This window comes from Onychostruthus taczanowskii, unplaced genomic scaffold (assembly GCF_017590055.1).
Source record: "Onychostruthus taczanowskii isolate IOZ18803 unplaced genomic scaffold, ASM1759005v1 scaffold28, whole genome shotgun sequence".
Classification (NCBI taxonomy): domain Eukaryota; kingdom Metazoa; phylum Chordata; class Aves; order Passeriformes; family Passeridae; genus Onychostruthus; species Onychostruthus taczanowskii.
The window spans coordinates 3,362,580-3,375,870 of NW_024500128.1; the positions used below are offsets into that span (position 1 = coordinate 3,362,580).

The 13,291-nt window shown below is 41.4% G+C and overlaps 2 protein-coding genes across 2 annotated transcripts in view; one reads left to right on the plus strand and one right to left on the minus strand.

The window, feature by feature from the left end:
* Window positions 1-1,854: 1,854 nt before the first annotated feature.
* ASTE1 (asteroid homolog 1) lies at window positions 1,855-7,030 on the minus strand. Its single transcript, XM_041407794.1, is given in 5 exon segments — window positions 1,855-2,361; window positions 2,643-2,829; window positions 3,888-4,098; window positions 5,698-6,694; window positions 6,696-7,030. Coding segments are annotated over 5 exon segments (2,007 nt in total). The 5' UTR covers window positions 7,013-7,030; the 3' UTR covers window positions 1,855-2,066.
* A 3,377-nt stretch (window positions 7,031-10,407) lies between these two features.
* The window catches only part of NEK11 (NIMA related kinase 11), a 78,238-nt gene continuing 75,354 nt past the window's right edge, over window positions 10,408-13,291 (plus strand). The window contains exon 1 of the mRNA XM_041407842.1: window positions 10,408-10,577. Within this exon, the coding sequence (XP_041263776.1) occupies window positions 10,408-10,577 (170 nt within the window). The remainder of the gene's footprint in view (window positions 10,578-13,291) is intronic.

Below are 13,291 nucleotides of genomic sequence, written 5' to 3' on the forward strand. Positions count from 1 at the left end.
AACAGGCATGTAGGGAAAACCAATGGGGGAAAAGCAGGGGAGGAGTCCTGGCCCCTGATCCAATCACTCAATGCCCAGGATGGAAGATTCTAGACAGAAGGGCTGGGGCACCGAGTGACAGACAGGGAACCAGAGAGGGACTGAGGGAATGGATACATTGGTTGCTAGGGGTAACAGGGAGGAGAGAGGTGATGGACGGGGCGATCAAGGAGAGAGAGAGCCAGGGCAGAACCATTACAACTTAAAGGGGTACAAGGAACAAACCAAATCAGCATATAACATAACAAACACAATACAACAAAATATGACTTATCAAGTCTCAAGAATTTTTACCATCTTCAGCAGTTTTCTGATGTGGGATTCAGAGTAAATGAAGATCTCTCTTCTCATCAGCAAAGTGGAATCAAATACACCTGTATTTTTATATTTAAGACTTATTTTGCATGTGACTATTTCTGATGATTAAAAACTCTAGGAAATTACAAGTTTGGTAAAATAAAACATATGGGCTCATAATGGAGATGAGGATGATTTGGACAATTAAGAATTTCAGTTTTAGTTAGTAAAATCAGTAACTGTAACCCCTTTCAACTTTTAAATAAAAGTCATCTGATGGAAATGTGATGCTGTACTCAGAAACCTATACAGAAATGGGTTGTGAGGGTCTGGCTTGTGTGGTTGGTTGTACGTGACATCTGCTGGTAGTTCAGGAAGTAGCAGCTTTTGTACTGGAAAAAAAAGTTGCATCTCGCTAGGACAGGCTGTATCTCAAACATAGTTTTCTCTCTAATGTAACATCTCATAGATCTATTCTTTTCTCATTGACTATATTTGGACACTCAGGTGTATGATACAGGAGATCTTTCCTCTAAATAATAAGATATGGTGAGTTATTTCCATGGGAACAGAGGTAACAGGGAGCATAAGCAGGACTGAAAACTTGAGCACACAATGCAGGAATCAAGCTTGAATTCTGCTAAGTTATGGGCAAAACTTTGATGATTAGAGGTTGAAGTCATGATTTTCCTAAATACAAGAAAAGATGTGGATTCTTAAGAAGAAAAACCACAAATCTAACTATGTTTTACATAGGGAAAACCAATAGTTTAATAAGAAAAGTATTTACATAAATTGACTAATTATACTGGAAAGTTTGCTAATGCAAAGCACTAAGGAATATCTGATGTAGGATTTTAAAAAATATTGTTTTTCAGTATTACTGTGTAGATAGCAAGGGTTTATCAAGTAATTAGTGTACCTAGGGTAAGTCAGAACAGGTCTGGTTTTTAATATAGCCATTGTATAAAGAATCAGAGTGACAACAGCTTTAATAGCAGAGGATTGTACACAATTACTGTGACAACTTCTGAGAATTAGCAAACCTGTAGAAACTTGCTTCCATGTGACAGCTTTGTGTGTGCATGTAACTCTTTCTTTAACACATCACAGGGGGAAGGGGGAGAAATAAGAACTGAAGTTTCTCCCTGAGTATTGACAGAACCTGTAATACTGCAAGCACAACCTACTCAGTTGTCACTGAACAAAGCTACCTCTCCCTGCAAGTAAAAGTACTCCACCAGTAATGACGGATTTTACAGTATTTTTAAACCTGCCAGTTTCTATTTTAATCTCAGCTTCTAGACTGTGACCACTGTGTTCCTCAAACACAAACTTGAAAGTTGGATTTTTTTGTAAATGAAGTGTTCAGGGAGATGAGGCAGAGCCAACTATAAATGTTCAGGAAAAGAATTCCTCTATAATAGTCCTGCTTTGAAATGCTGAACAACTTTGCTCTCATTTTCAACTGGACTGATACCCTTAAAGAAAAACAAAACACCAAAATTTTTAGACAGCATTTCTTTTATACAAATGTAAGTTACAAAATGTAAAGTTACAAAATGTAAGTTACAAAAAGGTAAATAAAAATACCCTGAAGCAAGGTTTTTGGTAAAGATTGAATCAGGAACTTGTATGAAAACAGTTGAGCAAATTCCAATACAGTCACATATTTTAATGTTACTTCTTTCATCAGCATGGCATTAGAAGTTATTCCAAGAACAGTGCTTTCAGTCATCCACTTTCAGTGCTGCAAACCTATTAACATTGCATAAATGTTGAGTTTCTGGCACAGCACATCGGGTGGCTGTTTTTTTCTTACTAGATGCTTTCCTCTTTTCGTAGGACTCGGATCTGGTCTTGGTCATCTTCTGAAAGAAGTCTGGAGAGACCACTGACTCCACTGTATTTAACAAAACCAGATAAAGCTGATCCATTTTTGGAGATAAGAGAAACAGATTTTCCACTGAAGGTGCTGATTTAAGCTCTTGATACAGTCTGTGCACAAGGGTCCCAGTGTAAAGCCTGCTCAAAAGAAGGAGAGAATCTGCATTTAGAATTGCACCTCAATAGGACAGGTACAGAAACATGTTGCTTGATGACAAAAACATACAGTATCCAACATTCAACTCCTATGCTAAGTGTAGTTTTCTTAATAAAAAGTGCTTTTTTTTAGTAACTCCTTTAAAGAAGGGAGTTTTGCTGCAAGTACTGGCCAAAGGAGTTTGACAGAGAAAATGAAACGTGTTAATACATTCATTCCATCATGGGCTTGTGTGGAAAGCAGATCTCTGGAACAACCTTACCTACTTAGGTCTGGCTCAGAGAGAGGAGTACCAAGTAGCTGGTTGAGATACAATCCCATCTGAAGACAGCACTGCCACTGGCAAAAACTGTGTGCAGCATCTAAATCAAAGTCGTTATTCTGCAATTTCTTTTCCTTCCATTTTAGAAATTCGTTATATGCAACGCTGTCATCTTCAGCAGGTAGAACTGTGGGATTTAGGTTATAAATAAAAAATAACTTGGAAATAAATGTTCTGCTGTGAACAGTACAAAAGATATCTGCAATATGTCTTCTCCCTAGTTCTGCCTGAAAGGAAGAGTGTAGCCTGGGGGGGTGGTCTCTTCTCCCAGGTAACAATTGATAGGACAAGGAGAAATGGCTTTAAGTTGCACCAGGGGAGGTTTAGCTTGGACATTAGGAGGAATTTCTTCACAGAAAGGGTGATTGGACACTGGAATGGGCTGCCCAAGGAGGTGGTAGAGTCATTGTCCCTGGAAGTGTTTAAGGAAAGACTGGATGCGGCACTCACTGCCATGGTCTGTTTGACAGGGTGGTTTTTGCTCAGGCATGGGTTGGACTCCGTGATCTCAGAGATCTCTTCCAATCTAACTGATTCTGTGTGATTAAATCCAAACAAGCTTTCCACCTCACTACAGTCTAGGTGGAAACCCTGTCAGTCTGGTTTCTACAAACCAGAACCTAAAGAAACTGTATAACTGGCATGCATTGTCTTTGCCATCAAATGAAGGACTCGTGGAGGAAAGTCCCATAGACCTAACAGGTATAAATATTACTGTAGCAATTTCTGTGATTATTTAATACTTTCAAATTTGCAATGCATAGGCAGAAAAAGTGTGCCTGGGCAACTCAGCATTTTTAAGTACAAATGTTTTTAGAAAGACTCACAAGCAAAAAAAATATTGGAATGCTTCAACAGCAGTTTTTTAATGCTGAGTACATTAAGCATATTTTTTGTGACTTTTATATCTGAATTAATATTTTGATCCTAAAGAAAGTACTTATGAATGCAAATTAATGTTCTGCAATGTGGTAAAGTACTGTTTTACCTATATAAAATGTTAAATTGATGGTTAGCACTTTTTCTTTGCGCATATCAATGCATAGAGTGTGACACCTCAGGATATAGTGTAAATCAAGGCTAATCCCTAAATTTGGACAACTCCCTTTAAGTGTGGAAAAATGAATCATGGTCTGTATTTTTGTAGCAACTGAACACCTGAAACTGTATTCTTTGGAGACATACCTGGGTCATCAGTTATCCTCTGCAGTTCTCCAGAAACTATCATTAGAAGCAGAGCCTTTAATTGGTTCAGCTTAACTTTGGGTTCTGAACAACATATCCAGTAACATGTTACAGCAACAGGGAGCTGTAAATGACTTGGAATAGGTTCTAGGAAACTCATTTTCACTCCCAGAGTCTCCAGCAAAAGCATCTGACGGCATGAAACAGGCACCTGAAAATAAATTTAAAAATTGGAGGTAAGAGACTTGATCTGTTGTGAGCAATTTCTAAAAGACCAGTAAGTTCCTGGTTAAATTAGTTACCCCTGTAGGTTTTTGATAAAAAATTATTGAAGTTTCATAGGTATTCTGAACAGAAAATATTTTTTTACATACTACTTAAGACTTTAAAAATGACACAGTTAAACATCAGGTAGAAAGATAAAAGTAACTGGTAAGTAATTAATTCCTACCACATGTTCCCTTTTTGCTGAGCCATTTAACTCCCAGAAAATGGTGTTACCAGCTTTGTCCATAACTTCATGCATGCAGAATTGGAGCAAGCTGTTCAGCTGCCATCTGAGTGCTTTGTAAACCTTGATTAGGATTGTTCTGCCTACTCTTAGGCAGACATTCCCACAGCAGAAGAGCATCTGAAGTCAGTTTTGCCTGGAGCATTTCAAATGCTGAACATTTCTTCTTCTAACCTTTTGTTCAATTGATAATTCCCATATATTCACCAAGGAAAGTTGTTGTAGTAGCAAAGCTCAAATTCATTAAACAAACAGCACACACACCAAGGTTGAAGTAAGGTGTCATTAATGTCTCTTAACATGAAACTTGATTTTTCAAGCTCTTAAATGCTGCGTATTGTTTAAAATGAGTGTGCCAATAACGTGTGTAAAGTAACCTGCACTTTGGACCCACAGCTATCTGTAGCATTTAATGGGTGTAGCAGTGACAGACTTGGTTCCTTTACAAAGGAGCCACCAGCAAGTGATACAAACATTCAGCACTGCCCATGCACAGAGATGTGTCAACAGTCAATCTGAACACCAGAATGGACAGAGCTATGTGCCTTAAATTTCTGTATACAAAATCTCAGTTATGCAACTTCGAGAATGGGAGATTACTTCCCCTTATGGCAAGAGTTACACTCTTAATCATTAGAATTTACATAGAAGTACTACAATGGTGACTGGAACTAATCTAGTATAACTTTCCTGCGGTTTTCAGGTGTTTTTCAGGTGCTGTTCTGCTCTGTCTGGCAAGCATCAGAGCCATGTTAGCAGGAGCATACTCGGGACAGATAAAACTGCTGGGCAGCTGCAACATTCACACTTGCAATAATGACTTCTAGTAAAGACATGGGTCAGATTTTGTTTCAGAACACTGCTCTGAAACATTATACAGCTTGATCAAATACCAATTAGGTTTCATAGTGTTAAAATCGGACTTTTCTAAACTACACGAAACTGAATTCCTTCCCAAAAAAAAAGAAAAAAAAAGCAAGTATTAGTGTAACAAAATACATAGGATGAAATAAGGGCTTCCAATGGAAAATGCAGGGAGTATTGTATATACACACACACACTGCAACTTCTCATATAATTTGTCTTGGTACACTTGGAGGGGGCAGGAAGTTAAGGAGATGAAGACAACCTGATGTAGCTTCTTAAATATCACAGATACTTCTGTGTTAAACAGTTACTAACTGAGGTGGCTTGGTTCAGACATCACATTTAGTGGCCAGACCGCAAACGTGAGTCCCAACTATTTTTGCGTCACTCGTGAAACACTGTTAACTATGATCTGTTGTGACAACCATTTACCTCAATTAACTTGTCCAAAGGAAAACGATCATCACAAAAATCTGGGGGTAGGCTTGCTGCTTGAACAAATGTTTTTTTAAGTGTCTTTTGGCATCTGTCAAATTCACATACAATGGGCAGCTCGTTGGTCTGCTTACTTGGAGAAGCATCTTCAGTACTGTGAGATACTCTCAGAAGCAGTCCATAGATAACTTGTCGGATGGGAAGAGCTGTGCTATGAGCACTGGGTCTCTGCATGTTCTCCACCTGAACGCGGAGGAAGGTACTTCTAAGTATCAGGGCATTGAGGACGAATGGGGCCAGCTTACCTTTCGCCAAAGCATCAAGTACCCACTGTGGTACGTCTGCTTTCCTGGCAGCCTCGCACTCATAGCTCCCGTTCTGAAAGAAGTTCTCAAGATTCACGTCAGGCGGAGCATAGTCCTCCATTGAAGCGCACAGAAGCTCCCGTATTTCTTCCCTCTGGTGCTTCCTTAAGTATTTCAGCACGTCGTCGAGGGCCTCGGCGGGCCCGGCAAACTGCGCCAGCCAGTTCAGCAGCCCCTGGAGGCGGAGGTGCTTGCCGCCCCGCCCCGCCGCGCAGCCCCTCGGCAGGCGCACCTGGCAGAAGAACGCCTCCAGCGCTTCCAAGCCCACAAAGTCGTTCCCGTGCATGACGGCGAAGAGCGGGAGCAGCGCCTTGTTCAGGCGCCCGAAGTGCCCGCAGAACCTCTCTGCGGAGAAGCAGCGGGCGAGCACGTAGCACCCCTGCGGGGCGGCGGCGCTGCCGCGCACGCTCTGCCACTGGAAGTGGGTCAGCGGGCAGTAGCCGCCCGCCAGGTCGAACACGAAGAAGTCGCTGTCGAGGGAGAGCACGGGGCAGCCCCAGCGGTTGGCCAGCCCGGCGATCTCCCGGTCGGCCTCGGCGAAGCACTGCACGAAGGGCACGCCGAGCCGGCGCAGCGCCTGCACGAAGGCCTCGCGGGTCAGCAGCGGCGCCAGGCAGCCGCCGGCGCCGGGACAGCCCGTGGGCCGCCCGCAGCTGGTCGGCGGCGCGGCGCCGCAGCGTGGGCAGCTTCCTGTCCTCGGCGCCGCGCCCGCCGTCCAGCACCACGAAGGGCGCGACGCCGCAGGCCCGCAGGGCGCCGAAGAAGTCGCTCACGGCCGCGGCGAAGGCGCCGTAGTCGCCGCCGCGTCGGAAGTCGGCGTCGGGGGCGAAGCAGAGGTGGTGGTAGAGGCTGCTGCCGTCGATGACCAGCTTGGTGTCGCGCACCCGCAGCTCGGTGAAGAACACCCCGCGCTCCTCCACGAAGCTCGTGAGCCCCTGGACGCCCATGGCGCCGGAAGCGCTGCCGGCAGTGACACGCGCGGCCCTCCCATCCCGGATCCGCTTCCTCCCGCTCCTCCCGCCCGCCGCAGCTCGGGCGCGCGCGCCGTCTCCTGGCAACGGGGCCGCGAGCGGCGCGGGCCGGGCCGGGAGCGCCGGGAGCCCCGGCCGCTCCCGCTCTGCCAGCGCCAGGCCTGCCCCAGGGAACACGGGGCACCCCAGGCACCGCAGCTCCGCCGTCGGGACGGGCGCTGGAGCGGCGGGGACGTGGGGCACCGCCGGCTCCCGGGGAGTGCCGCCTGTCCCGGAGGGGTGAGGAACGGGGATGCGGCCCTCGCCCCGTGCTGTGTGGGAATGTGGGTGCTAGCTGGTGTTTTGAGCCTTACACAGTACTGAAACAAGGTAATAGCATCCCTGAGGTTGTGCTAGAGGATCTCGGCTTCCCGAATGTGCGCCAGGGAGATGCTAAATTTGAAAGTCGAGTACATTTGACCCCCTTTTACCATCATCCTCAAAGTCATTGCTACCAGCACTAATAATAAAATTTAGTTATCATTTCTCTAGGAAAAGTAAAAAACTGAGTGAGGTGATGTCACGTTAGCCTTGGGTAAGTATTTATAAAGATGTTGCAAAAAAGAAGAATGGAGCCAGTGTTAAAAAGTCAAATTTTTATATATATATATTTTTTTTTCCATGAAGGAAAAAACAAGAAAAATCACTTTTTTTTTTTTTTTTTTTTTTTTTTAAATAATTTTCAGAACATTTAAAGGAGCAGGCTGGTGAGGTCATCAGCAGCAAAAAAAATTTAAGGTGGTAAATACTGAAGATATTTAGAGCTAAAGACTTTAGAATTTGTGCTACAGGGGGTGAGGGTGGCAAATGTTAATGTAACACAATGGTTCTTAAGGAATAAAAAGAAAACCTGATAAAATTGGAAAATGGCCTCGATTGGCAAAGAAGGGATTATCTTGGAAGCAGAAAATGTCAGAGTATCTTAGCTGTTGCTAAAGAAACCTGAAGGTTAATCTTTCTTACAGAAACTAAGAAAGGTCAGGGAAGAAGTTGAGATGGTTTGCACTCAGCATGTGTAGGTGGAGCTATGAAACCCTAACCACCAACTTTCCTTTAGTTTGCTGCATGAAAAGGAAGATTTAACTCTGGCCAGGGAAAGAAAATATTAAAAAATAGTGATCCAGACAATGTAATTGCATTAGTTTTGTTGGCATCAGCAGGCTCCTGGCTCTGTGGTTTGAGCGGGGTAGGAGAGGCTGTGGTTCATGTACTTCTTGAAGGATCCATCAGTCTTATGGCTGAGTCAATCTTTAGGGTCTGTTGGCTCCTCAAAGGCATTTCTTTCAGATGCAGCGCTCAGCAGTCCACCTCTTCTGTGGCATTAAAATGCACCTGTGGTGCCACAATGGCAATTGCTGGCCCTTCCTTATAACACTCTTCAGCAGCAGACACTAAATCATTTCACAAAGTTACATGATAATTATTACTATTATTGTATAGGGAGGGAACTTGAAGCATAGAGAGTAAAAGGTGGGAGGCATTATTAGAAATAAAGCACAGAAGTTAAACTCAGTGAACTACTTGATCTTAAGCATGGTTTTGTGGTGTAAAGATTGTCATACATTTCTAGGCTCAAGTAAGTATGAAAATTTGAAGGTGAGCCGAGTGACTTCAGAAAGACAAAAAATTAGTATAGCTAGCTCAGCAGTTTTTCTAAGTGCAATTATTTCTAAAGGAATTTAAGAAGGCATGCATAGCACACCAGTCAGGAGAAGAGAATGGTAAATGAAAACTGCATAAACTTTCTAGAATTGGCAGTATAATATTTTATGGAGTTCATCTTTCTGCCCTCCCCTCCTCTACACCTCAATATGATCCATTTGGGCTTCTTCAGACAGATTTGGAGTTACAGAGAAATGATTTTCTAGCTGACATTCTTTCCTTAGCATTGACATTTCAAAATTTTTGTCAGTGTTGCTGAAAGAGAATAAAGAAACAGTATTAGGACTACTGTAGTTTTAAAAACATGCAGGATTTGTATTATTAAGATGTCTTGTGGTAATTAAAGTTTATCTGTGTTTCATAACATGGTGACAGTGCAATGTCAGGCTTTTTGGTGTAGTGTGACAGCACCTCAGCAGATGGGTATGACAATAGGTTCTTGTGCCTACACACACACACAAACACACACACAGTTTGTTGTTGCAAGATACAAATCTGCAATCTTAATTTAGGCTCTGCATTCATTCGGCAGAGAAGTCAGTGACTTGTATCCTAAAGTTGTACAGCTTTTAAAATTAGGCAGTTTGACTTTGGTCTTCCAAACCCACCACCACGACAATGAAATCCTCTTTATGCACTTCCCTTGGCCTTGAAATGATGTGGTGAACAAGGCCAGTGTGGGCCTGCTGCTCTGCAGTGCTGGTGGATGGTAACAATAGCAGCACTGATCTTGCAAGACCTTTCCTTGCTCCACAGGATCTTCCAGCAAAATGATACACATAGCATTATATAAAGACCAAGTAATGAAAACAATATTGTTATGTGCAGTGAAACACTTCCCCTTTTTCGTTTGGAATGAGGAAAGCTGGGTAAACGAAGTTACTCTAAACTCCTGTTGAACTGTTGAAGACCATAGGAATGCCAGAGCTTGGCCTTTGCAGTCCTTATGTTTGCAGAATTAGGACCTCAGTTAGACAAGAATTCCCGACCAAAGCTAACTTGTTGGGAAAGGTTGGAAAGAGGAGTAATGAAAGGGCACTGTGAAGGAGAAATGAATTTTGGGCAGAGTTGGGTTTTATTGGAAGTCTTGCAGATTTTCTGTGAAACTAATTTGCAGAAGATACTAGTAGTGAGTCATGGTGAAGCTGCGAGGTCAGCACAGGAACAGATGGTGAAATCTGAGGGGTAAATATAAGAGCAGAGAAAACAGAGATGGGAGAGAACTCAAATTAAGAGTGGAGGTTATGCTTCAATATGTACAAAAATATTGAAATTAGCATCCTGAAATGCAGATATTTTTGGTGTCAGGTACTGCAGTGGTATAAAGACAGGTGGTGAGGAAAGAGTGCCATATCCAGGGGAATTGTGCTATCAGTTCAGTGAATTAATTTAAGGTTCACTTAGAGGAAGACTGACTATGTCACATCTACATTATCTGGAGTTTGTTTATCAAGTCTGCTGCCTGTAGTTTAGCAGCTAATGATTCCACTTAATTTATGTTTGCTGCAAGCTGGGTACCACAGAATTAAATGAGAAGTTTAATAAGAATAATACATTGACAAATCAATATTTTTCTGTTTCAAGTGATTTCTGTGAACATCCATGGAAGAATAAAAGGATTTGAAAGCTACATCCTTGAGAAATTTGTGTAGTTTTTGTTGCACAGAGAAATGCTGAAATTTCAAGAAACTGCTAAGCATGTCACTGTTGCCAGATTTAATTCTGCTTGCTCAGATGCTGTGATTGCAAGAAGATACACTATTCAGAGGAAACTTGGCAATGGAAGCTTTGGAAGTGTGTATTTGGTTAATGACAGAAAAGCAAAACAAGGAGAAGAATTGTAAGTAAACCCTTCACATGCTTTAAATAAAAATGTTTGGAACATATTTCTTGCATTGTAGATATTTTCTTTGTACTTGTGTCTCATCTCTCAGTTTGGTGTTATGTTGCAACCTTAACTGTCTAACTTTAGTGAGGCTGTAAGGTAGAAGCAGATTTTTTTGGTAACGCTTAATTGTATGCTTTCAGGAATTGATTCTGTGTTACTGTAAAGACTCAGATTGTTGGAGGGGTCTCAAAAAAAACTGTACAGTATTAATGACCTAATTTTTATAACTGAGTTGTCTGAATGCAACCTGAGAAGGAAGAGTTACAGAAATTCCAGTAAACACCTTTCTATTTGCTGTATACCTAACTGGTAGAAGGTTTGACTTTTTTTTTTTTTTTTAATTGGCAGCAGATCTTGATAATTTTTTTAGCATGCCTGAATTTGGACAAGTCTCATCAGTTTTATTGATAAACCTTTTGGGATCCTGAAGCCACAACGACACAAGAACATTTTCAGAGTGGTGACATTCCTGTGTGTGGGTTTGATGTTGGTTTGTGGCTGGACTTCCTGTTGTGTAGAACTGTTTGTCTGTCTTGATACTTACACCAAGTGAAATTTAAGTATAAATATTTTTTGTTTTATCCAAAAATATTTGTAAGGCTCTTTGTCTGAAGTCAGAAACATCTAATCAAGTTTGTCCTCAGCCAGAAATACATAATTCCTTAAAAAGGGGGGTTCTACTGGTGCTTATTGATGGACACATTAATGAGCACTTATATGTTTAAAGGGCTTTTTGTGATTCATTTGTGCCTCACTTTTGCTACTTATAGCTACACATTATTGGCAATATTGCTTTAATAAGAGTGTAACCAAGACATAATTCTGTCAATTGTTTTCCTTTAACATAAATTTGCAGCTTCTCAGGTCTTTGAATTAGGGTTAGGGTCCTCTAAGCTCTTACCTTTTTTCACATGACTTAAACAGTTTTGACTCTCTCATAGCCTTAGCTACACCTTTCTCGAAAAAATGTTCTTTAATGAAATATTTCATTAAAACAAATAAACAGTATTTTTCCTTTTATTGTTATGTTAAAAGACATGGGGTGACAGGAACTACATGAGCTTCTAAGATGCTTCAGAATTCAGCTGTTACTAAAGTCATTCTTAGAATATACCGTATAGTGAAATGTGGATCTTACACATTTGCTGCTATAGCACACCTGCCAAACCTCAAAAACAAGGAACATGCCATAAGATGTTAAGTGGTTATTTTAATTTTTTTTTCTTAAGAAAATTGAGTGACTGCCTTGAAGAAACATTCACTGACTGCAGAATTTCATGCCTGCATTTTGTTATGGATGAGCTTGAGTGTGTCCTCTGCTATCTTCAGGGCAGAGACTGAATATCAAATGACATATTTTTGATTTCAGTTTTAGTTTTTTTATCAGTCTCTTTTTGTGACCACAGTAGAATAGAAATACTCCAGCATTTTACTAGCCCGAGTGCTCTGAGATGTGCAATGCTGTGTTTAAGCCTTCCATCACGAGGGGGTGCTCTCCTATCGCAGTTCATTCATTCCCTGCCTCAAGCTTGAATCAGCGAGAGGATCCCCCAAGTTTCTGCCGCTCATATGCTAATGGATGACAAAAATACTGTCCCAGCTGAGCAAAAAAAACAGGTTATTTATCATATTTATAATGATACAGAGTGTAGGATTTAGAAATGCTGGGTTCTAAAGGTGGTAAAATATGCTAGAAGTCACATTCTCGATACTGCTTTCAGATAATATCATATGGAACTGTACTGGTTTCTGCTTATGTTAGAGATATTTTTGAATGAAAATTTGCGTGGTTAAAATGAATGATCTTAATACAGCTCTGAAGGCACTTTGACCAAAAAAAACAAAACAAAAAAAACCCCACAAACAACACAACTGTGATCTCTGCAGAATTAGAATTCTATTTTTTATTGTTTCAAAGATTATCTAGAATGTGCTGAGATGAATGTTATGTACAGTGTAAACTCAGCCACAGATAATTTCCTGAAAGCTGCAGTAGTCTAAAGCACTATGAAAAAATGTAGGAATAAATCATAGGAGTACCAACTCCCAAGAAAAGTGACATATTGATATGTTGATGCTGTTCAGGGATATCTTTCTTGATTTTCTATTAGTGCAATGTCTACAGAATGAGTTAATGCAGAGACTAACAGTGGTTATCAAGTAATTTCAAGTATTACAGCAAAACTTCAGCATGATTCTAGAAACAGTTTTATGTTGTGCCTTGTATTTTGTTACCTCTCAAGGATCATACCTGTAGTGAGTGAAGCATTGTGGACGGAGCTGCTTTAGCTGGGAAGGAGAGAGAGTTGGTTATTTGGGGTGTACCTCGATCGAACAGATTTATTTCACATAAGACTTTCAGGGCTGCTCAGGCCAGCAGTGCCTGCCTTTCTAAGAAGTACATGCCAACTTCATGATTCTCTCCAGTTCTTTGTATGGATGGAATAGGGATTACAGACTTTCTCAGACCATACTAGATCAGTATGATATGGTTGCCTAATCTATACATAATAAGGTTATGAAATACCACAAGTATAGTAGCATATGTAGATCCCTTGCTACAAGTCCCTCTGTAGGGGTGGGGGACTCCCTCTGTCCCCACATTGTATGACACATTCCTTCCTGTTGCTTTAACTTCCTAACTGTTTTTGGTTGGTTGGTTTTTT